Source organism: Zea mays, chromosome 9, assembly GCF_902167145.1.
Source record: "Zea mays cultivar B73 chromosome 9, Zm-B73-REFERENCE-NAM-5.0, whole genome shotgun sequence".
In the NCBI taxonomy this organism is placed as follows: domain Eukaryota; kingdom Viridiplantae; phylum Streptophyta; class Magnoliopsida; order Poales; family Poaceae; genus Zea; species Zea mays.
In genome coordinates, this window is record NC_050104.1 from 22,089,404 (window position 1) to 22,115,382 (window position 25,979).

Sequence of the window (25,979 nt, forward strand, 5' to 3'; positions counted from 1 at the left end):
ATGAGCATATCACAAGACCTTTTGACAATTCTTTGAGCCATGCGCCCAAAGAGAATGAAGTCTGTATCAGTTGTCTCGTCTCTTGCAGTGACAAGTATTTTATACCTGAAATAAGAGATGTCAATGACTTAGTGTGGTTAACATAGTAGGCTTGTAAGTCCCAAAGGAATTAATATGTAAACAGGAAAATATTGACGTAAAGAAGGTAGAACATTTTTGTGCTGTTGGGGGGCTGAGTGGTGATAGAGAATATAGTATATGAACTTGTTGTATAGATTCATGTCATGTTTGATGCACACAAAACTGGTACATTGAGTTGACGAAGGGAAGAGTGTTGCTCAACCCGAGGACACGTCATCTAACCTTTGGATGGGCATAGCAATGTTAGCACAATCACGGTTTATGCATTTGTAAGAGTCTCTGTGAGTGACAGCTGTGCAGGCGCATTTTCTGCACGAGTTATACCACCACTTGCTATCTGTTGGGACCATGCTTCGTCGCCGAAGGTCCTGCAGAAAGAGACAGCTTCGGCTGAAGCTGCTCGTACGTGACGACGAAGGCAACATTCATGAAGCTTCGATACTACAGCATATCCGAAGATGAAGGGTCGAACCGACTTAAAGATAGAATGACCTTTTAGTCCATAAGGGTCTGAGTCATTGTTGTAAATTTTTATGAGGGGCATGATTGTAATTTCTCACAGGCTGTGTCATGTGCCTATAAATAGTGAACAATATTCCTTTACTGTTTACGCATTCCTGTAATTGCTAACGCATCACTCGGGAATTATTTGTCAAGACAAAGGTATAAATGTACTTAACCGTTGTATTCAAATATCTTAAATTCATATAATAAAATATGCGAATGGGGTCATTTGTTTTTAATATACTTACCTTTAATGTTTCATGTTCTAACTTCACTTTGTATTATCTTTATATGTTTAATTACGAAGGTAAAACCTTCGTAATATTTATGCTCGTGACCTTCGTCCGAAGTTCATTAAATCCTTGTGGAGATAATGTTTCGGCGGACGAAGGGCATTGATATTTAACATTTTATGGTGCCTTGTTCTTAATTCATAGCATTTGAGAACAAGTCCCCAACATTGGAGCCCACCTCCGGTGAACTCACTTCCACTTTTTTGAGCTAATGGCTTCGTTCAACATTCAAGTTGGAGCTGCTTCGGCTCCGAAGCTGGTACTCCCGATAACAGGCGGTTCATGCTCAGAGCCAGCCAACAAGAAACAGAAGAAGGATGCACAGAGAAGGGTACAACATGTCGGGGTGCAGGGACCCTTCATCAAGTCAAGATGGTCTCACATTCCAATTACCTTCTCTCAAGAGGATCTTCAACTCAAGGATTACCCACACAACGATGCTATGGTTATCTCTTGTGTGATCAAAGGATTCCTGGTCCATAATGTTTTGGTTGATATAGGCAGCGCAGCTGATATTATATTTGCTAAGGCCTTCAGACAAATGCAAGAGCCCAAAGACAAAATTCATGATGCCACGCATCCCCTTTGTGGCTTCGGAGGGAGGCAGATTGTAGCACTCGGCAAAATCACAATGCCAGTGACCTTCGGATTTGTCAACAACACAAGGACTGAACAAGTTGTGTTTGATATTGTTGACATGGAATACCCTTACAATGCAATCATTGGTCGAGGCACTCTCAATGCCTTCGAAGCAATTCTTCATCCAGCTTATCTTTGCATGAAGATACCTTCGGACCAAGGGCCCATTGCTATTCATGGAAGTCAGGAAGCTGCCAGAAGGGCTGAAGGAAATTGGACAGACTCAAAAGCAATCCATAATATAGATGGAGCTGAAGCTTGTGAGCAATACAAGTTCAGAAGGGAAAAAGCTGCTTCGGCTGATCAGCCGAAGCCCATGCTCTTATGTGAGGACATAGCAGAGCAGAAGGTGCTATTGGGATCTCAACTGTCCGAAGAACAGGAGAAAACCTTGATAAGGTTTTTGTTCAACAACAAAGATGTTTTTGCTTGGTCAGCTAATGATCTTTGCGGAGTTAACAGGGATGTTATTGAGCACTCGCTCAATGTTGATCCATCCTTCAGACCAAGAAAGCAAAGGCTTCGGAAGATGTCTGATGACAAGGCCGAAGGTGCTCGGAACAAAGTGAAAAGACTCCTCAGTGCCGGAGTTATCAGAGAAGTAAAATATCCAGAATGGTTGGCTAACACTGTTATGGTAAAGAAGGCCAATGGTAAATGGAGAATGTGTATCGATTTTACCGATCTCAACAAGGCCTGTCCGAAGGACGAGTTTCCATTGCCAAGGATAGATTCCTTAGTCGATGCAGCAGCTTCATCAGAGCTTATGAGTCTGCTGGATTGCTATTCAGGCTATCACCAAATCTGGATGAAGAAGGAGGATGAACCGAAAACCAGCTTCATAACCCCCAGTGGAACATATTGTTACCTTCGGATGCCTGAGGGGGTTAAGAATGCCGGAGGAAGTTTCAGCAGAATGACAACGAAGGTCCTTCATTCTGAGATAGGCAGGAATGTGCTAACTTATGTTGATGATATCATTGTAAAAAGCACGAAGCAAGATAATCACATTGCTGATCTGCAGGAGACCTTCGCTAATTTTAGACAGGCTGGTTTAAAGCTGAATCCGGAAAAATGTGTCTTCGGAGTGAAGAAGGGGAAATTTCTTGGTTGCCTAGTTTCAACAAAGGGAATTGAGGCTAATCCAAGCAAAATCGAAGCTATACTTCGAATGGAACCACCAAGTACAAAGAAGGGGGCTCAAAGATTGACAGGAAGGCTGGCATCTCTCAACAGATTCATATCTAGATCAGAAGAGAGAAATTTACCATTTTTCGAAGTGCTGAAGTCAGCCGAAGTTTTTCAATGGGGACCAGTCCAGCAGAAAGCCTTCGAAGAACTGAAGCAATATTTGATAGATCTAACAACATTAACTCCACCAACGCCAGGGGCTCCTTTGTTATTATATGTGGCAGCTTCGCACTCAGCGGTAAGTGCAGCACTTGTCCAGGAGAAGCTTGAAGGCCAAGTCAAGAAGCAGACCCCAATATATTTTGTATCTGAAGTTCTTAGTTTATCAAAGAAAAATTATACAAAATTGGAGAAAGTACTGTATGCTGTTTTGATGGCCTCCAGGAAGCTTCGGCATTATTTTCAAGCTTATAACATAATTGTTCCTTCTTCACAACCTTTGAAGGATATTATGAGAAACCGAGAAGCTACTGGAAGGATTGGAAAATGGGCTGCAGAGCTCAATGAATTTTGTATTGATTATGTCCATAGATCTTCGATTCAGTCCCAAGCGTTGGCAGACTTCATTGCTGACTGGACGCCAGGGGCTCAGGAGGAAGAAATGAACAAAGATGTCGAAGCATCGACAGTGTTTTGCGATGGGTCTTGGGGAACCTTCGGAGCAGGAGCAGCTGCTGTGTTGGTTTCACCTTCCAAAGTTAAAACTTGTTATGCGGCAAGACTTGATTTCAGTTGTACAAACAATATTGCTGAATACGAAGCTCTACTCTTGGGTCTTCGGAAGTTAAAGGCAATGGGGATCAGAAGGGTCATTCTTAAAACTGATTCCCAAGTTATTTCTGGTCATGTTGACAAGAGCTATAAAGCAAGAGATCCGAAGCTTGAAAAATATCTAGATACAGTCCGAAGGATCGAGGCTTCCTTTGAAGGATTCTCTGTTAAAAATATTCCTCGTGGAGAAAATGAATATGCTGATCTATTGGCCAAGTCAGCAGCACAGGGGCTGCCTTTACCTTCGGAAGTATTTTTCAAAACAATAAAAGCACCTTCGGTCGAGCTTCTTGAAAGAGCGGTCCTCAATATATCCCCTGTCTATAGTGAAGATTGGAGAACTGAAATTATCTCTTTCCTTCAGGGTAATTTTCTTTCAGACGACGAAGCTTACAACAAAAGAATAGAAGCAAGAGCTCGACCATATGTCATAATAGAAGGGGAGTTGTACAAGCGTGGGGTCTGTTCCCCGTTGCTCAAGTGCTTATCCAGATCCGAAGGTATAGAATTAATGAAGGAAATACACGCAGGCCTGTGTGGATTTCACATTGGATCTAGGCCTTTGCTTGGGAAAGTTTTTCGTCAAGGATTTTATTGGCCAAAGGCAGCTTCGGATGCAGCGGATTTAGTCCAAAAGTGCGAAGGTTGTCAGAAATGTGCAAGAGATCAAAAACAACCTTCGACTTTAACTCAATTAATACAACCTACTTGGCCGTTGCAAAGGTGGGGCCTTGATTTACTAGGTCCATTACCACCAGCATAGGGAAACTTAAGATACGTTGTAGTGGCAGTGGAATATTTTTCCAAGTGGATTGAGGCAAAACCGCTAGCCACAATAACTTCGGTTACTATTCAAAAGTTCTTTTGGCAAAATATTGTTTGTCGCTTCGGAGTGCCGAAGGCCATTACTGTGGATAATGGGACACAGTTTGATTCTGAAGCTTTCAGAGAATTTTGTGATCAAATTGGCACGAAGATCCATTTTGCATCAGTTCGACATCCAGAGTCAAACGGACTTGTCGAACGAGCTAACAGGATCATAATGACAGGAATAATGAAGTCAATCTTCAATCAGCCCAGGGGAAAGTGGCCAGATGAGTTAATCAAAGTGGTCTGGAGCCATAACACAACCATGTCAAGATCAACAGGTTTTACGCCTTTCAAACTATTGTTTTGGGATGAAGCAATAACCCCGGAAGAAGCCAAAGCAGGATCAATAAGAACGGTAACTTCGGCAGAAGGTGAAGACGAAGCTGATTGCTCTGTGGAAAAAGATGCTATAGAAGGGATCAGACTTCAGGCTGTGGAAAACATCAATAAATATCAAGCCGAAACAATAAAATGGCGTGATAGAAAGGTTAAGCTGAAGAACATTGAACCAGGACATCTGGTGCTTCGAAGAGTAGCCAACCCTGAAACAGTAGGCAAATTACAGCTGAAGTGGGAAGGACCCTTTTTGGTAGTATCTTCGTCAAGACCCGGTTCCTATAGATTGAAGGATATGGACGACAACGACATTCCTAGATCATGGAATGCGGATGAGCTTCGGCGATATTATGTTTAGTTTGATGTAATTTTTCCTATTCTTTTTGTGGCACCCTTTTCCTTTCCAAAGGGGGAGAAAGGTTTTTAATGGGGCCACAACATGTAATTTTCCTTATTTCCATTCTATAAAAGTGATATCCCTAAAAAATGTAAATGTAAATGCCAAGGGAAAAGAAAAGAAAACAGGAAGAAGCTCAGAAGTCGTTCCTAAGGGAATGCAGAGCTTACAGCGAAAAGTCAACGCTGATTCCGCTGAAAGTAAAAGGCGAAGAAGCTCCTAAGGGAGGCTTACAGCGAAAAGTCAACGCTGATTCCGCTGAAAGTAAAAGGCGAAGAAGCTCCTAAGGGAGGCTTACAGCGAAAAGTCAACGCTGATATATCAAAAAGTAAATGATGAAGTTGAAAAGTAAAAAGATTTGAATCATTCCCAAGGGGATGAAGGACTATGATTATGGTTTTCGAGCATGTGTCCTCATATTCATTTACACAATGCATTTCATCATGTCATTTGCATTCATAAACATTCATTTAGACATATATAGAATCATCATCATACCACACAAAAAGATAGGTGCTTCGGCAATGAGGAAAGACTTTGAAGAAGGGAATTTTTATGCTTCGTTGTGTACGAAAAGAAGGGAAGGTGTTTTTCGCCTTCGGCTCAAAAAAGAAGTTTCGTCCACAGCAAAGCGGATTGTACACAGTTAGCGGGAATAAAATATATTACAAGGTATGTACAAATTTACATAAGTTTTTCCATAATGATATTACAAAAGTCTCTCCAGAATTTTTGCAGGAAAGAATATTGTAGCAACTATCAAGCTTCAGGTCGTCATATTTCAGATTTGTCACACTTCAGCTTCGTCATACTTCAGCTTCGTCATCCTACGTATATTGAAGAACAGAATAAGGTGCAAATTTTAAGGAGAAGGTAAAAGTAATAAATATAAGTTTCTTACCGGCTTAAGATGACTTCGAGCTTCGCCACCCGCCATTTTCCGCCCGCCATTTACCCAAATCTGGGTCATAAATCTATTTCCGATACTTCGGGCTAGGCTTGGAATATCTATCAGATCTGATGATGATAAGCTGAAGTTTGGTCTATTCACAATTTTTCCATGCGTGCAACCAGCCTTGAGAAAAGCGGTAGCTGTGCCCCGAGAAGCTACCAGGGCGCATAAGTCAGCATGGCCACCAATAACTTCGTCAAGAGCGTCAACCTCGCCTTCAATATATTCTAATGTGCTGGGCAGGTTTTCAGCTGAAGGTGTAAATTTTTCAGAGCTGGCTCCGATAGAATGAAATACATCCTTCAGCCGTTGCACGCATCGACTGCCGAAGCCTAGGCATTTATCTTGAAGCTCCTTCAAGGATTTTTGCAAATTTGAATTCTTCTCCATCTTAGTTTTAAGACTTGCTTCAAGGTGTTTCTTTTCCTGCTCAGATTTTTCTGATTGTTTGAGCAATTCATTCTTTAAACTGTTATTCTCGGCTTGGACCTTAGCCAAGGAGCCTTCCATAGACTGAATAACAAAGTCTTTCTTCTCTAATGCACCTTCATGTTCTTTAACCATGATTTCAAGGTCCTGGATGGCGAAGTCCTTCTTTTTCAGAACAGCTTCGTAATTTTCAACTTTTTCTTCCAAATCTTTGATGATAGTTTTGTTCTTCTCCTCTTCGAGATCTTGTTGCATTTTCAGAACCTTACTTAATAGTATACTCCGCCAAAACAATCTTCGTCAGTAAATGACCTAAAAAATAAATAAAACAATAATAATAAAATTTGTTACCTTAAAATTAGCATAGAGCAGGCTTCTGGCGATATGGTGTCGTTGATATCTGCAGAGGTTAGCTTCTAGTTTCGGTAGGCCAACACTTTTGGAGAGGGTTCTAACAACTTTGGCCTCGGTGCGGTTCCGAAGGCATCTTAGCTTCCCTTCGTTGACCCACCAAATAGTGTAGCCCCTGGCTTATACCCGCAAGATATGGCATATTTTTTCAGCTCTTCTTTTTCGGCGCCTGTTAGCTCTTGTCCAAGCAAATCTTGAAAGTTAAAATTTTCTTCTTCTAAAATGACATCGATCTGCTCTTTTCCCTTTTCAGTTGCCATGTTTACCGCAGCCACAGCAGCTTCTTCTTCAGCCATTTTCAGTAGAATATTGTCAATAACATCAAGAGTGGTTTCCAGATTCGAACCTTCCGTGGTCCCGACTTCGGCCCCAGCAGCTTCGGCTTCGCCGATTTCAGCTTCGGCGGTTTCCACTCTGGAAGCTTCGACTGCGGCGCCTTCGGCTTCTGCGGTCTCGGCAAAAACAATTTTTGACACTGTCGCCGGTGGCGACGTCTGAAGAATCACATCTGCTATTTGAATAATTCTTCGTTTTTTCGGCAGTGCAGGACTTTCTGCTGCCGAAGCTTCTTTGTCCTTCTGAAAAAACTTCGTCAGTTCCGGCGCCAGCGGACTTAGCTTGACAGGCAAGGGTTCAGTCATTACCTTCAGTATCTCTTCTACTTCGGCAGCAGAAGGTGTCGCAGGAGTGTCTTCTTCTTGAACCAACGTTTTTGGTTCTGGGATGCAGTTTTCCTTTTTCTTGCAGCAACCACCTTTGGCTCAGGGCTCAACTTTTCAGGGCTCAGCTTTTCAGAAATCTCCTTTTTCTTTTTTGTCACTTTGGTGCTCTCTTCGTCAACGGCGCTGGCAATTCTTTTTCTCTTCGGGCCTCCAGCATCTCCGCCCAGTCGCCCATAATCAGGATATTCAAAGCCTATAGCATCAAGTACTCTGTTTAGCCTTCGTTTCGGTCGGGTGCCGAAGGCTGCTGTCATCAATTGGTCCGCTTTTTTAGAGTAATTTCCAAGAATTTCAGTACTCATTATTTCGATTGTTTCGAGCCATTCTTGGCAGGGTGCCTTGAAATATTTCTTGAATTTATAATGATAGGGCAGTCGGATAAGCTCCCCCTCTTTCTTCTCTCCTTTAAGCTTCGGCATAGCCCATTCTTTCATGGTGGGAAATACTTTGAAAGCCAGAAATTCTTGCACCAAATCCCTAGTGCCAATGTGCTCCGCAATAATTCTGAATTCAGCCAACGCCGTTTGGGTTGGACCGTCTGGTGTCATGCGGCACTGGGGTCGGGTTTCTCCGAAGATTAGTTCAAGCGGGCTCTGTACAAGCTTCTCCTTGTCGTCATCAACTTTGACGTAGAACCATTCCGATTTCTAGCCTGCCGGCCACTTGCTTCGATAGCTGATCACAGGAAATTTTGTAGTTTTCCGATATGCAAAGTTGTAACAACCAAAATTTTCATGTAGCCCATCCTTTCTGGCCTTAGTTTGGTAGTGTAGCTCGTGTACTCGGCAGAAACCTTTGGCAAATGGCTCCACTGCTTGGCTTCGGAGAGCCCAAATATAAACACTAAGCCTAACAATAGCGTTAGGAGTTAGTTGGTGAAAATAGATCCCAAATTTCTTCAGCACATCGGCAATCATCCTATTCAAAGGAAATCTCAAACCAGCTTTGAGGAAACTCTTAAAAATCACTATTTCATCTTTTTTGTGGCTTCGGGGTAATCTCTTCTCCACCAAAGCGAATCATCTTCTTCTCATCTTCGCTGAAGTAGCCCGACTTCACCATCTTTGGGAAATCAGCCTTCGAGATAGTCGACTTCCCGAAGTCCAGATGACTAGGCTTGCTCGGTACTGCGATATTGTAATCATCGTCAGTACCAGCCTCCTCAATATCTGCTTGTTCTGCTTCAGCAGCAGGGGTATCTTCTGATGTCATCAATCCAGATCGCTTCATTGCTTCAGAGATAGGAACAGTTTCCGCACCTTCGGCTTCGTCCCCCTCGCGCTCAACTCTGGCAGTAGAGCGCACTCTGGCCATTTAATTTTGAATTTCTTGAAAAATTTCTTGGAAAATAATAACCTTCTCTTCCGAAGCTATTTTTCTGACGAAGCAAACACCAAATTGGAGCTTCGTTTGAATGCGAAAATCAAGCTTCGGCTATGGTTAGAAATTTTGGCAGCAAAACAGTGCAATAGCAATGAATGTTGTGGTAACTTCACACCTACCCGTCTGTTTATATAGTGCTGCAGGTAAGAAGGTGAATCGTCAGGATTTTTACACCAGGCAAACAGTTGCTCGCACCCGCTGAACGGTGGGCCGCAAAAATCAGAACAGTGAACCTGCATGGTGGGACCACTACACGCTCGAAAGTTGTATCGTTTCTCGACAACGAGCTCGGGGAAGGTGTTTTTCGGACCTTCGGCTTCCTGAAGCCTAAGAGACTTTTTTCACGGATCAAGCTCGTTACGAAAAACGATCTAGCACCGCGAAGGGGCTACTGTTGGGACCATGCTTCGTCGCCGAAGGTCCTGCAGAAAGAGACAGCTTCAGCTAAAGCTGCTCGTACGTGACGACGAAGGCAACATTCATGAAGCTTCGGTACTACAGCATATCCGAAGATAAAGGGTCGAACCGACTTAAAGATAGAATGACCTTTTAGTCCATAAGGGTCTGAGTCATTGTTGTAAATTTTTATGAGGGGCATGATTATAATTTCTCACAGGCTGTGTCCTGTGCCTATAAATAGTGAACAGTATTCCTTTACTGTTTACGCATTCCTGTAATTGCTAACGCATCACTCGGGAATTATTTGTCAAGACAAAGGTATAAATGTACTTAACCGTTGTATTCAAATATCTTAAATTCATATAATAAAATATGTGAATGGGGTCATTTGTTTTTAATATACATACCTTTAATGTTTCATGTTCTAACTTCACTTTGTATTATCTTTATATGTTTAATTACGAAGGTAAAACCTTCGTAATATTTATGCTCGTGACCTTCGTCCGAAGTTCATTAAATCCTTGTGGAGATAATGTTTCGGCGGACGAAGGGCATTGATATTTAACATTTTATGTTGTCTTATTCTTAATTCATAGCATTTGAGAACAAGTCCCCAACATTATCAATTTTCCTTATAGTGACTGTAACCAAGAATTCCTTTCCCTGCATGGAAAATAAGAAAAAGAGGCAATCTCAAATAAATGTGTTATGCTGAAACCTAAATAATTGTGTCGGTGTTTCGACCCCGGGGGGTCCCTGGACCGACGAGTAAAAATTGTCGCTGTGTGCCCCAGCCCAGATGGGTTGGCGCGAGATGGAACACAAGGGGAGAAAACCGCGGCTCGTGTTATCCTGCGCCAGAGTAGGTGCGCTTGCAGTAGGGGTTACAAGCGTTCGCGAGGGAGAGAGAGTGTGTGTGAGCCGGTTCGTCAGCCCGTCCTCCCGCGCGACCACCCTCTCGTATGAGGGCCCTGGACCTTCCTTTTATAGATGCAAGGAGAGGGTCCAGGTGTACAATGGGGGTGTAGCTATATGCTAACGTGTCCGACAGAGAGGAGCCAGAGCCCTATGTACATGTCAACGTGGCTGTCGGAGAGGTGCTAGAGCCCTGTGCACGCGGTGTCGTGGCCGTCGGAGGAGCGCTTGAGCCCTGTAGAAGCACAACTGTCGGGGCTGCCGAGACCTTGCTGACGTCTCCTTGCTTCCGTAGGGGGTTTGAGAACCGCCGTCGTCATGGATACACGCGGGGTGCCATCATTACTTGTTATCATTACTTGTTCACCGGGGCAAGCCAGATGGGACGCCGGTCTTGTTCCCCGTAGCCTGAGCTAGCTAGGGGTAGGGCAATGATGTACCCCCTGTGGCGTGGTCGGTCCGAGCCCAAGGTCGGGCGAGGCGGAGACTCCTCCTGAGGCCGAGGCCGGGGTCGGGCGAGGACGCGATTCCTTCTGAGGTCAAGGTTGAGGCTGAGCCCTGGGGTCGGACGAGGCGGAGACCGTCTTCCGAGGTCGAGGTTGAGGCCGAGTCCTGGGGTCGAGCGAGGCGGAGACCACCTTCCGAGGCCGAGGTTGAGGCCGAGCCCTGGGGGCGGGCGAGGCGGAGACCACCTTCCGAGGCCGAGGTTGAGGCCGAGCCCTGAGGTCGGGCGAGGCGGAGTTTCCTGTTGCGTCTGAGGCTGGACTTAGCTGTTGTCAGCCTCACCCTGGCGGGTGGCACAGTAGTTGGAGCGGGGCAGGCGACGCTGTTTTCCTGTTAGGTCGGTCAGTGGAAGGGCGAAGTGACTGCGGTCACTTCGGCCCTGTCGACTGAGGAACGCGCGTCAGGATAAGGTGTCAGGCGATCCTCGCATTGAATGCTCCTGCGATACGGTCGGTTGGCGAGGCAATCTGGTCAAGGTTGCTTCACTGCGAAGACTGCCCGAGCTGGGCCTCGGGCGAGTCAAGGGTGCACCCGTTGCTTGAGGAGGTCCTCGGGCGAGGCGTGAATTCGTCTAGGAGTATTGTTCCTGCCCGAGGCTGGGCTCGGGCGAGGCGAGATCATGTCCCTTGAGTGGACGAAGCTTTGACCTGAATCATGCCCATCAGTCTCTGTGGCTTGCGCTGATGGTGATTACCAGCCGAGTTTAGGAGTGTTGGGGGTACCCCTAATTATGGTACCCGACAGTAGCCCCCGAGCCTCAAAGGGAGTGTTGGTACTCGCTTGGAGGCTTTGTCGCACTTTTTTGCAAGGGGATCGGCCTTTCTCGGTTACATTTTGTTCTGGTGGGTGCGCGCGAGCGCACCCGCCGGGTGTAGCCCCCGAGGCCTCAGAGGAGTGGTTTGACTCCTCTGAGGTCTTAATGCCTTTCGTGATGCCTCGGCCGGTCTGGTTGTTCCCTCATGCGATCTGATGGTAGTCCGGGTGCATGGTCAGGTTCCGAGTTTTCAGGATGGTTTGTTGACGCTGTCAACAGTTTGGTCGTAGCCGGGTTTGCGAGAGCAGCCCTCGAGCCTCTGCACGGAGCGAGAGGACGATCAAGGACTGACTCGACTTTTATCATACGCCCCTTCGTCGCCTTTCCGCAAGGAGGAGGGGGGGAAGCGCCATGTTGCCCTCGGAGGGCGCCGAACATGGTGTTTCCAGTGAGTTGCTAACGGGTGATCCGAGTGGACGCCCGTGCCCCGTTCGATAAGGGTCGGCTAGTGGCCCAGAGGCGCGCTCCAAAAGTACCTGCAGGTGATTTGCCGGACCCGGTCCCATTCGATAGGGTTCGAGGGCTCGATGCCTCCCTCTGGTGGGATTCCGTTACAAAATCGCTCCTGCTGGTCTCCGAAATGTCCTAGGGTACCTCGAGAGCGTAGCCCGAGCCTCGGCCATGTATCGGACGTACCCAGAGTCATCCCTCGCTCTGCGTGCTCTGGGGCGGCTGTCGAACCCTTCGAGGGGCCAGCCTTCGAACCCCTGATCAGTATTGGGCGTGGAGCCCGAGTGCTCTGAGGCGGCTGTTGAACCCTTCCGAGGGGCCAGCCTTCGAACCTCTGATCAGTAGGAGGGCTTGGGGCTCGCTTCCTTCGCGGAGAAGGATCCCTTTCGAAATGTCCCCTTTCCCGGTCCCTGTAGCAAGAGAGAGAAAGGGGAAGAAGAAAAGGATATGAATTTGAATGGTGTGGCACACCTTTTTTGACGTGGTCATCATGGCGGAGGTGAAGCGACACCCGCTTCGCCTGCCAAAGGTGTCGCTTGCCCTGCCGCGGAGTTAATGCGACGGGACGGGTGGTTCGCGGGGCGGCCGTTGCGCGAGCCGTTCGAGGGACGGAACACGGGCGCGTCGTCTTCACGTCGTGGGAGAGGGCTCCCCTGCCGCTCCAGGAGGGGACGTGAGCCTGCAGACGATTTGACCGCCGTTTCCGCCCGTTTGCTGCCGCCATTACTGCCGGCCCACTTTTAGCCATATCGACCGTCGCGCCTCCTCCCGCGGCTAACTGACCCATGATCGATGTGCTCGGTTGACACTGTTGGGCCATGCGCAGGGTTGCCTCGAGTCGCGGCACTGGTTCAGCAGTCGAGAAGGCGCGACATTGGCGCAAGTGGCGGTGCAGTTTTTCGCACGTAGTAACCGGCGCACCGGTTACATGACGTGTGGGCCTGGGCCTCCATGCTGGATGCGTTGAAGTCGAAGGGGTGCGTCCCCGTGGTGCGGTTGCACGCCACCTGCATGGCGGTCCGCCCTTTCAACCGCTGGTTTCGGTGAGGGTGGAGGAGTGCTTGTAACCGCGGGGCGGTTACACGCTCCACGCGCGACAGTTTGGCTTCTTCTATTCTGGGCCAGCTTTCATGACGTGTGGGGCCCAGCCCCCGTGTCGTAGGGGGAGGACCCTGGAGCACGTTGGTGAAGACTTAGCCCGCGAAGCCTGAGGACGCGAGTGGAGAGAGCCGCCTTTAAAAAGGGATCGATCCCCCGGGCGGTAGCCATGCCTTCGCACTCTCCTCATGCATTGCGCCCTTCCTCCTTCCGAGCCCCCGGATGGGGAGCGCCCGCGTTGCTTTCGTCTTGCTGCTGTTGGAGGAGCGCGACCTCGCGGAGGTTGGCACCCTTCAGCCATCGCTCGGCTTCAAGGATTTTCATCAGGCAGCCCGGCTGCATTCCCTCACCAATGGTCACCCAGGATGGTGACCACCAGTTCGATGGTGGGGAGAAGCAAGCCATGCTGCGGCCTCTGCCCCGCCCTCAGCTTCAAGGATCTTCATCATCCTTGCTGGGGAGGAGGGCGAGGCGAGCCGGGACCTGTGGGGGATAGATATCCCCTGGGTCCACTAAAGAAGTAAAAGGCCTCACGAAAGGCCCAAGGGCCCAATAATTCGTAAGGTCATTCTTTCGTGGGCCTAGGGAAAGACAGCCGATAAAATAAAGAAGACGTGGGACTAATTAGTGCAAGCACAGGCGGCCCACAACGTCGAACGAATGAATCACAAACAGAGACCCGACTTTCCCGCGCTGGAGCCCCCACGCAACGGGGCCATGCGAGGATAAGTCGGCGGAGGTTACGTAAGGATAAACTCAAGAGGTTCACTATCTTTCAGCTACTTGTTGTTATCGTAACACATGTAATGCTCCACGGTCGAGTATATAAGGCCTAGGGGGCACCCCTTCAGATCAATCGACTCTGCTCCACTTAGCCACCCACAAAAACTCTCTGCGCCCTCTATCCAGAGAATCCTCTTGTAACCACGCTCATATACTCACCAGGACGTAGGGTGTTACGCGTTTCTAAGCGGCCCGAACCTGTAAATCTTGTCCATTGTCCCTCGTGCGATCGGCACGAACCATTTTGCTACAGTCGTCGACACCGTCCTACTCCTAAAAACACCTTGAGGGGCAACCCCGGGTGTGCGGTCGGACCCAAAACACCGACAGCTGGCGCGCCAGGTAGGGGGTGTGTCGACGATCCAAGCTAGCTCAATGGCCGTCACCTTCCACAGCAAGATCACCATGCGTCCCGGATCCACATTCTGCTTCGGGACAATCTCCTCCGTGGCGGACGAAGAAGGAATTCTACACCGCCTCGCGGATCTGCCGGAACAGAAGTCTCCACCAACAAACTCCGAAAATGCTGGAAAGACGCTACTTCCGGCTCTTCGGGAAAAGATCGTCTCCGGGGAGGCTGGAGCGAGAAGCTCGCTGACCCGGAAGACTCCGCTGTCTACTTCTCCAACGAAAGAATGGACACGGGTCGTGAGAAAGAAGGAGACCAGGGAGAGGCCAGTCGTTCTTCCCGTTCCTCCGACCTCAAAGGAGAACGGAAAGAAAGCCGCCGTGGCAGCAATACCGTTCTACCCCGACGTCCTCTTCATCGGGAGAGCAGAATCACCCGCCGTCTCCGACGATGAACCGACCGCGCCTGGAGAAGAACCGCCTCAGCGAGAATCCCGCCGACGAAGGAATCGGCGCAGGAACGTTCGACGACATCATGCAGCTGGAGAACGGGATCCGGAGCAACCTGTCTCGCGAGACGAGGTCTCAGAGATAGGAGAAACTCCGGAAGAACGCGTCTTCAGGGAACGAAGGAACTCCCGACGACGAGATCGCCGTCGAACTCAGGAGCAAGCCGAGCAAGATGCAAGGCAACGACGCGAGAATCCGCTCTTCGGGCGCAACCTGAACCCCGACTTCGCCCGAGCCATGAATACGCCGAGCGAAGTCGGAGGCGTTCTGGCCCGGATAGCTGACGGACTTCCTCGGACCCCCGACGCCGAGGGATACCGGCGCCTGTTCACTCAGGCAGCCAACCATCTTCTACCGCTCGCTCATCCGCCGAACGATCTGCGACACGCCATCAACAGTCGCCGAGACACGCGAAGCTCTATTAATGCTTCGCGCGAACGGCGGCACGAGAACGAAATTCGCCGTCGAGAGGAGTATGATCGAGATCATGGCTTCCCGACCCAAAGCCAGGCCACCCGAACTGAGTCGGCAACAGCTTCAACTGGTGGAACCACCCGGGGACGGTCGAGGAGCCACCACCGCCACTCCCCTCCCCGGGACAGACGACATCCTCGACGACAGGAGGACACGTGCGGAGTATCCGCCCTTACTCCGCGCCTTAGGGCCATCCAATGGCCTCCCAACTTCAAGGTATCCAATGTCGACAAATATGAACCTAAGCAGGATCCGGGGGGCTGGTTAGCCGTCTACACCACCGCTGCTCGGGCCGCTGGGGCGTCCGAGGACGTCATGACTGCGTATCTGCCCATCGTCCTCGGGCAAGACGCGCTGCAGTGGCTACGACATCTACCCCGACACTGCATCGACGACTGGGGAGACTTCAGTCGACGTTTCACCGCCAACTTCCAGTCTCTCTCCGACAAGCCAGCGCAACCATGGGACCTCAAATCCATCAAGCGCCGGGGGGATGAGACTCTCAGGTCATACCTTAAAAGGTTCCAGACCATGAGAAACCGCATCCCCGAGGTCACGGAGGCGGCCGTAATCGAGGACTTCTACAGAGGATCTAACGACTCGGCTTTCGTCCGAGCCATACTGCAAAAGGCGCCGACTACCTCCGAGGAGCTGTTCCGGGAAGCCGACCTCTACATCACCGCTGACGAGCGGGCCCAGGACCTCATCGGAGGAGCAAAGCCCGCACCGGCGGTACCACGACGCGACGCGAACCAGCCGCCCGACAAGCGCTGGGAGAAGAGGCCTCGCGAAGAGGTACACGCCGCCGGACCACCCGCCTCTCGCGCCCGAGGAGGACCTCGTAGAGGCGAACGCACGCTGGACGACATCCTCGACGCCCAGTGCCCGTACCACAAGGATATGCGCCACACTCTCCGCAACTGCCGGGACTTCAAGCACTCCGTCGGGCATGGCCGACCCTTCCAACCTCTACCACCTCCTCCGCCGAGAGGAGGACCAGATGAACCACGACAGCCCCATCAGCCGGAGGAGGGGGGAGGAGGAGCTTTCCCACGCGTTGACAGGGAGGTCAACGTCATCTTCGGCGGACATGGGTCGCAGGAGAACAAGAGACAACAAAAGCTCAACGACCGCCAGATACTGGTGGCGACCACCGGCCCTCCCGCCCCGTACCGGTGGTCGGAGCACCCAATCACGTTCACTCGGAAGGATCAATGGCTCAACTTCGACCACCCAGGCAAATACCCGCTCCTCGTCGATCCGGTGATCCGAGAGAGTCGGGTGAAGAAGGTGCTAGTGGACGGGGGGAGCAGCATCAACGTCACCTTCCCCCGTACGCTTCAAGGCTTGGGAGTTCACCTCAAAGAGCTCCACGAGTCAGACACTCCTTTCTTCGGCATCGTGCCGACGGAAGGGGAGTATCCGCTGGGCCACATCTACATGCCGGTCACCTTCGGGACTCCGGATAATTACAGAACCGAGTTCCTGAGGTTCGAGGTGGCGAACTTCGACTGCGGGTACAACGCCATCATCGGGAGGCCAGGGCTGGCCAAGTTCATGGCCATCCCACACTACACGTACATGATACTGAAGATGCCAGGACCACAAGGAATCATAACTGTGCGCGCTGACTTCCAAGGCACCGCAGAATGTTTCCGAGTGGCCATCCAAGCAGCCCTCACCACCAAGCCATCAGCGATTCCTTCTACACCGGCGAACTCTAAGCCTGATGAAGACCTCGCCGTGCCAGCAAACGAAGCTCAGGCCGCGACCTCTATGCGGCCGACTGAAGACACCAAGCGGATCAACCTGGGGTTCGCTGATGAGCGCAAGACGGCCATCATCAGCTCCAGTTTGAGTGACAAATAGGAAAGCGCGCTCGTCCAGTTCCTGCAAGATAACCGAGACGTATTCGCATGGCAACCTGCGGATATGCCGGGAGTCCCAAGAGAACTGGCCGAGCATAAATTGAAGGTCTATCCCTAGGCGAGGCCGATCCGGCAAAAGCTGCGTCGTTTCACGCCCGACAAGAGAGAAGCCATTCGTGCCGAGTTAGCCCGCTTGGTCGCGGCCGGATTTATTAGAGAAGTATTGCACCCCGAGTGGTTAGCCAACCCTGTTCTTGTACTCAAAAAGAATAAAGTGGATTGGCGCATGTGCGTCGACTATACTGATCTCAACAAACACTGTCCGAAGGATCCCTTCGGGCTCCCGAGGATAGATCAGGTGGTGGATTCCACCGCTGGATGTTCGATGCTGTCTTTCTTAGATTGCTATTCCGGGTATCATCAGATTAGTTTGGCAAAAGAAGACGAGGAAAAAATGGCGTTCATCACCCCGTTTGGTGCTTTCTGTTATACCTCCATGCCGTTCAGCCTCAAAAACGCTGGAGCGACTTATCAGAGGGCTATTCAAACATGCTTAGCCGATCACTGGGGCAAGCGTGTGGAGGCTTACGTAGACGACGTGGTGATCAAAACTGAGAATCCAGAAAACTTCATCGAAGATTTACAGCTGGTTTTCAACAGCTTGAGAAGATATAGATGGAAGCTCAATCCTGAAAAATGCGTTTTCGGGGTACCAGCAGGAAAGTTGCTCGGATTTATCGTCAGCCACCGGGGAATTGAGGCTAATCCAGATAAGATTGAAGCTATCATGAAAATGGAAGCTCCTCGATCACAAAAGAAGGTTCAGCGACTCACAGGATGTATGGCAGCCCTGAGCAGATTCATATCCAGACTGGGAGAAAAAGGTCTGCCATTTTATAAACTGTTGAAAAAGGTGGATAAGTTTCAATGGACTTCAGAGGCACAAGAAGCTCTAGACGCACTGAAAAAATTCCTGACAACACCGCCAGTATTGAAACCGCCCCAGCGAGCCACGCCGACTCAGCCGGCTGAAGATTTGCTGCTATATATCTCTTGCACGACTCACGTGGTAAGCACTGCGTTGGTAGTCGAGCGAGTGGAAGAAGGGCATGCTCACCCGGTACAACATCCTGTCTACTTCATCAGTGAAGTTCTAGGCCTATCGAAGAAAAAATATCCTCAAGTTCAGAAGCTATTATATGCAGTACTTCTAACTGCCCGCAAGCTGCGCCACTACTTTGACGATCACAAAGTCATAGTAGTTACTGGTTTTCCAATAGGGGACATTCTTCGCAACAAGGAAGCCATTGGCCGAATAGCCAAATGGGCTTGCGAGTTGGGATCCCATGATATCGAGTTCCGACCTCGCACTGCCATCAAAACTCAGGCACTGGTCGATTTCGTATCAGAGTGGACAGAACAGCAAGTTCCGGATAATCCAGAAACCGCAGAAGTATGGCGAATGTATTTTGATGGCTCGCTGAAGCTGCAAGGAGCAGGAGCAGGAATTCTCTTCACTGCACCTGGAGGCGAGCACCTTAAGTATGCTCTCCAGCTACTATTCCCGGCCTCTAACAACGCAGCCGAGTATGAAGCCTTGATACACGGATTAAACATCGCCATATCACTGGGCGTCAAGAGATTGATGGTATATGGAGACTCTCTGGTAGTCGTTAGCCAGATAAACAAAGAATGGGATTGTTCAAGTGATTCAATGGGAAGATATTGCGCTGCCGTTCGAAAGCTGGAAGATAAGTTCGAGGGTCTGGAATTTCATCATGTGGAAAGGGATCGTAACACAGCAGCTGATACACTATCCAAGCTCGGATCCGGTCGAACTCAGGTCCCACCCGGAATTTTCGTGCAGGAAATTACACGGCCGAGTATCTCGATAGACCAAACAGAAGAGTGCAACATTGTAGATCAACCCGGGTCAGACTCTGATGACTGGAGGAGGCCGATCATTAAGTACATAAAGAACGAAGAAGAGCCGGACGACAAGAACTCAGCAGAGCGCATTGCCAGGCAGTCGGCTCACTATACACTCATTGGGGAGGTATTATACCGGAGGGGCGCGTCAGGCGTCCTCATGAAGTGCGTTCTCCCGTCCACTGGGAAGCAACTTCTGGAGGAAGTCCATGCAGGGCAGTGCGGAATACATGCAGCATCCAGAACATTAGTCGGGAAGGTTTTCAGGTCAGGATTCTATTGGCCGACGGCGAAGAATGATGCAGCCGAGTTAGTTCAGAGATGCGAAGCTTGCCAATACCTGTCGAAGCAACAGCACATGCCAGCGCAGCAGCTACAAACCATACCAGTAACTTGGCCTTTCGCATGCTGGGGATTGGATATGATTGGACCTTTCAAGAAGGCTCAAGGAGGATACACCCATGTATTGGTGGCAATTGACAAATTCACTAAGTGGATAGAGTTCCAGCCCATTGCCTCTTTGACCTCTGCTAAAGCCGTGGAATTCATACAAAGCATAATATTCAGATTTGGGATACCAAACAGTATCATCACTGACTTGGGATCCAACTTTACCAGTTCAGAATTCTTTGACTTCTGCGAGCAAAAAAGCATTCAGATCAAGTATGCATCTGTAGCCCATCCGAGAGCCAACGGGCAGGTTGAGCGAGCCAACGGAATGATATTGGAGGCACTTAGAAAAAGAGTCTTTGATAAAAATGAAAAATTCGCAGGAAAATGGATAAGAGAATTGCCTTATGTTGTTTGGAGCTTGAGAACCCAACCTAGCCGAGCCCTGCATGGAAACACTCCTTTCTTCATGGTCTATGGGTCGGAGGCAGTGATACCTGCTGACCTCAAGTTTGGGGCACCAAGGTTGATCTTCGAAAGCATAGCGGAAGCTGAGGCCACCAGGCTGGAGGATATTGATATACTTGAGGAAGAACGACTGAATGCAGTAATACAATCAGCACGATACCAGCAGACTCTAAGGCGCTATCACGATAAGGCTGTGCGGCAAAGGTTCTTTTCAGTAGGGGACCTCGTCCTCCGCCGAATTCTAACGGGGGAGGGACGGCACAAGCTATCACCTTTATGGGAAGGACCCTTCATAGTAGCAGAGGTCACTCGGCCCGGATCGTATCGCCTCACCCAGACGGATGGTACAGAAGTCGGGAACTCTTGGAACATAGAGCACCTCAGAAAGTTTTACCCCTAGCTGTACTTCAAAACAGCCGGGGCGGCCATGTACTCTGTAAAGTGGAAATATGTCATCAATAAAGATAGATTTCAAGGATACTCGGTTCGTTTATGATTGACTTGCATTCTTACTTAACTCGGGGTGACCACTATGCCCTACAAACGGAGCAATCGACTTAAGTCGGCAACGACTTAAGGCGGTGCAACATGCTCACGCTTACTTAACTCGGGGTGACCACTATGCCCTACAAACGGAGCAATCGACTTAAGTCGGCAACGACTTAAGGCGGTGCAACATGCTCACGCTTACTTAACTCGGGGTGACCACTATGCCCTACAAACGGAGCAATCGACTTAAGTCGGCAACGACTTAAGGCGGTGCAACATGCTCACGCTTACTTAACTCGGGGTGACCACTATGCCCTACAAACGGAGCAATCGACTTAAGTCGGCAACGACTTAAGGCGGTGCAACATGCTCACGCTTACTTAACTCGGGGTGACCACTATGCCCTACAAACGGAGCAATCGACTTAAGTCGGCAACGACTTAAGGCGGTGCAACATGCTCACGCTTACTTAACTCGGGGTGACCACTATGCCCTACAAACGGAGCAATCGACTTAAGTCGGCAACGACTTAAGGCGGTGCAACATGCTCACGCTTACTTAACTCGGGGTGACCACTATGCCCTACAAACGGAGCAATCGACTTAAGTCGGCAACGACTTAAGGCGGTGCAACATGCTCACGCTTACTTAACTCGGGGTGACCACTATGCCCTACAAACGGAGCAATCGACTTAAGTCGGCAACGACTTAAGGCGGTGCAACATGCTTACGCTTACTTTACCTAGGGCGATCACTAAACCCTACCAACGGAAGTTACCGGCTAAAAGTCATTGACGGCTTAAACCGGTATAGCATACTCGCGCTTATGAAGTTCAGGGGATGACTTCCATATCCCACAAACAAACTTCATAATTATCATGTAGCATTACCACAAATTTGCAAACTAATAAATTCTGATACGATAAGAAAGAAATCATAGCATTCGAATGATAAGCTGATGTCCTCTAAATGAATGCTTGCTCATGCTAACTGCGCGCTCAGAGCACGCGAACTGTTTCTTTATTTTCCAATGTCTCTCTCAGGAACGACTGACGAAGAAGGGCGATTCGAGGAATCAGGGGCAGCAACCACGTCGGCTCTTATATCCTCGGGGACAACCACGCCAGGTCTTCTCATCAAGATTCGTCCCGCCCGAATGGCCTTGTCCAGGGCCTTATCGCGCTGAGCTTTGAAAGTGACAGCAGCTTCTTCAGCAACTTTAACAGCCTGCTGAGCAGTTTCTAACTCCCGGGCAATGGTTTTCTTGGAAGCTCGGAGTTCCTTGATGGTGGCATCCTTTGCTGATAGCAACTGTGTAAGGCGGGCCACTTCGTCCGAAGATTCTTGCAGTTGACGGCGCTGATTGTCAAGCTCCTCCATCGTAAAGCGGTGGCTCCTCTCCAAGATGGTCAGCGAGCTACTGGAATCCCGGTACAATCTGTCCAAGTTGTCGCGAGAAGCAGCAAGGATACGTTTTTCTTCCTACAAGCAAAAATCAAACTCATTCAGAATCCAAGAGCATGATAAGGCGAGGCACAGGTTCGTAAGCTACCTTCTCAGAGTTAAGCTGGACATGAAGAGAAGAACTCAGAGCGTTAGCATCATCCAAAGCCGCAGAGACCTGACTCAACTCGATCTGACTTTGAGAATACTTCTCCTCGAAGTCAGCGCATCGTCGAGTCATTTCAGCTTGATCTTGAGAATGTTTTTCTTCAAGAACTGTGATCTGCCGAGTCATCCCTATCAAGAAGTATTCAAACAAAATGAGGTCAGAAGGTAAAACAACCTACGGGCAAGAATAAAGAAGAAGAAGAAAGGACACTGACCAGCATTGGTGGCCTCCAACTCAGATACACGACGATGAAGCAACACTGGATTCCAACGCTCGAGAGATGACGCCACTTCTGGGGTAGAAGCACCCTGTGATTTCAGTTGACTGGCCAATCCATTCACCAAAGCCTGACGAGAAGAACAGATGAGCATAATGACAGCAATTCATGCAACATAGAAATCAAATTAAAGCACGGCACAGCACCTGGAGGTTGGAAAAGAACGAAGGGATCCCCAAGTCAGGAGAAATCAGCTGATAATCAGGTGTCAGACCACCACCCGAAGCAGCTTGCAGTAGACCAGCAGGAACGAGCTCAGTACATTCAGCAGAGCCTAACACCAGACCAGTGGGGATGCTGCCCTCTAAAACGACCCCCTGATCTGGAGTTTGAGCCACCACCATGCCGCCAGAGTGTGGAGGTGAACCCACGTGAACGTCCATAGAAGTGCAGGAAGGAGACCCTGCTCGGGCACCCTCGGGGGCTGGGTCAAGGTTGGCACTGCCCACTTGAGCCGGGTCACCCCCGGCAACACCCTCGGGGGCTGGGTAGTGGCCTACGCTCCTCACCCGAGCTGAGTCCTCCCCGGCGACACCCTCGGGGGCTGGGCACATGTCAGCACTATTCAAAGGATCCAAGCTCTCTGCCGTGACCACCTCTAAGGTCGACGGGCCTTCAGCTACCTCCGCAGGATCAGGACGATCCAAGTCATCATTTCGGCCCTCGAGATCATGCTCTAAGGTCGACGAGGCACGGGACGACCTCAACCCAGCATCTGGCACGCCCGCACAAGTTTCTGTTGCATCAACGTCTGCAGGTTCCAGCAACAAGTTCTCAGGGACCATATCCTCTAGAGCTTGATCAAAATTGGCCATAGACAGTTCTTGCAGACCAATAAGAGCAGACAAGGCAGGAGAAGGAACCCCACTACTACCGCCGCTAGCGACGAACTGCCGACTGTTTTTCCGAGTCAATGGAGTTTCATTCTCTTCCTCCTCGTCTTCCACAGCAACAGCACAAACAACACCCTCATTGGGGTCAGCAGCAGGCGGAGCACACCCATTGGGATCAATGTCAGCTAGGCCAGTTGCAGACATTTCTTCGATAGCAGGAGCTAAGGTGCTGGTATCCTCGTCAAAACTGGACACTCGCCGGAGGCGTCTCCTTTTCTTCTTCTGCTCATCAGCAGAAGGCTCAGGCTGACTGGTTCGGCTAGGGCGCCTCGGGCGAGTACTGACAGGTTTCGAGGCGTCCAAGGTCGCATCAACCTCTGGAAGGGGCACCACTGCCAATGTACCATCAGGAGCAGTATCAGATGAATCCTCAGCTAGCAGATCGAGCATGTCATTTATGTCTGCATCACTAGGGTTCAGAGGCACTTCAAAATAAATCTGCCGTTCATCATCAGGTATCTCCCCGAGCGAAGCAACTAAAGAACGGACCTCTTCAGCAGAGGGTCGCACTCTAAGACCCAAATTGCTATCTGTCACGGGCGGATTGGACACAAAAAGAGTGAAATCTTGATAAGAAGGTAGGTTCCAAGCCGAGTATGCCACTGGAGCTCCAACGTTTGAAACTTTACCCCTGAGGATCATCTCGAGTCGGCTCACCAAATCAACAGAAGGAATTCTCCTATTCGTAACTCGGGTTGAGTCGGCCAGCCCTCGGTAAAGATATGCCGGATAGGCCCTGTCCTTCAGCGGCTGAATGTTCTTGAAAACAAAATCTGTGACCACGGCTTCGGCAGTCAGACCTCTCTCTTTCAGTAATCCAACTTCAGTAAGCAACACGCCCGCTTCGGCTACTTCTTGGTCCGTGGGAGATTCAGTCCAACTCGGAGTACGAACGTCTGCCTGTCTTCCCGAGCGGGAAGGGAGAGAATTTCCATAATTATCCATTATAAACCACTCCAGACGCCAACCTTTAATGCTGTCTTTAAGGGGTATCTCGAGATACTCAGTCTTCCGCCCCCGACGCATCTCTAAGCTGGCACCTCCGACCAATTGATGTTGCCCCCCGGCCATCCCAGGACGGCAGTGATACAGATACTTCCATAAGCCAAAATGCGGCAGCACGCCAAGATAAGCTTCGCAAAGGTGAACGAAAATAGAGATTTGGAGAATGGAGTTAGGGTTCAAGTGAGTCAGGTTGATGTGATAAAAATCAAGGATGCCACGGAAAAAAGGAGATATGGGAAGGCCGAGGCCGCGAAGAAGGAAAGGAGTGTAAACCACTGATTCGTGGGTATCTTCGGTTGGGACAGTAGTCCCATGGCAAGAGCGCCAAGAACAGAGTTCCCGTGGAGGGAGAACCCCGATGGAAACAAGGCGGAGAAGCTCAACTTCAGAAATCACAGACATATGGTTACCTGCGAAGGGTAACTGACTGTTGGGATCGATGGCGGGGATCACTGCAGCAGACGAGTTCGCGGTCTTCCTCTTGGGCGCCATCTTGCCTCTCGCTGGCGAAACAGAGCAGGAGGCGAGTGGCAGAGAAGACTCAGATGCGGAAATGCAAGAACTAGGGCACGGAAAGCAAAGGCGGCTGAAAGCGCGACACTTAAGGGATATTCTTGAGCCAGATACCTTTTCAAAAGTGCCCAGTCATCACCTGGCGGTCATCTCCGAAATCCCAGCATGCCACGTGGATATCTAACAGTTATTTCCAAGAAAGCCGATGTGCCACCTCATCACTCGGCCATTTTCCTCAAAGAAACTTGAAGAAGCTGGCTATCACTCGGCGCCGCTTCTAAAAAACGGCGCCCATGTGTTCGATCGCTCGGCATTACTTCTAAAATGCCGACGCCGACCTTCAATCACTCGGCGCTGCCTCTAAAACGCCGACCACGTGTTCAATCGCTCGGCATTACTTCTAAAATACCGACGCTGACCTTCAATCACTCGGCGCTGCCTCTAAAACGCCGACCATGTGTTCAATCGCTCGGCATTACTTCTAAAATGCCGACGCCGACCTTCAATCACTCGGCGCTGCCTCTAAAACGCCGACCACGTGTTCAATCGCTCGGCATTACTTCTAAAATGCCGACGCTGACCTTCAATCACTCGGCGCTGCCTCTAAAACGCCGACCACGTGTTCAATCGCGCGGCGTTACTTCTAAAATGCCGACGCCGACCTTCAATCACTCGGCGCTGCCTCTAAAACACCGACCACGTGTTCAATCGCTCGGCATTACTTCTAAAATACCGACGCTGACCTTCAATCACTCCGCGCTGCCTCTAAAACGCCGACCATGTGTTCAATCGCTCGGCATTACTTCTAAAATGCCGATGCCGACCTTCTATCATTCGGCATTGCCTCTAAAACGCTGGTCTTGTGTTCGATTGCTCAGTGCTACCTCTAAAACGCTGATGTCAATCTTCACATCGCTCGGCGCTGTTTCTACTATATCAAAAGAACCAGTTCAGCATTCAGCAAAAGCAGTGGCAAGTCATCAAAAAGAGGGGATAGAACGATATACTTCATTAAAGGGAAGTTGACGAACTTACAAACCAACTCTTTATGAGTTGGTACTTCCCTAATTCTACTTTACATTGCTACTACTGCTAAACTACAATATACTACTCTACATTACCACTACTACTAAACTACACTAATTACTACTACATTATTTTAGCTATACTAAACTATACTAATATCTAAGAAGACCAGTGGC

General features: G+C 49.6%; 1 protein-coding gene across 1 annotated transcript in view; it reads right to left on the minus strand.

Annotated features, from left to right (window-relative positions):
* Positions 1-9,483: 9,483 nt before the first annotated feature.
* Positions 9,484-25,979, minus strand: part of LOC103639798 (uncharacterized) — a 31,065-nt gene continuing 14,569 nt past the window's right edge. The window contains exons 7-8 of the mRNA XM_020546259.1: positions 10,057-10,101; positions 9,484-9,534 (exon numbers count right to left, since the gene is read on the minus strand). Of these exons, the coding sequence (XP_020401848.1) occupies positions 9,484-9,534; positions 10,057-10,101 (96 nt within the window). The remainder of the gene's footprint in view (positions 9,535-10,056; positions 10,102-25,979) is intronic.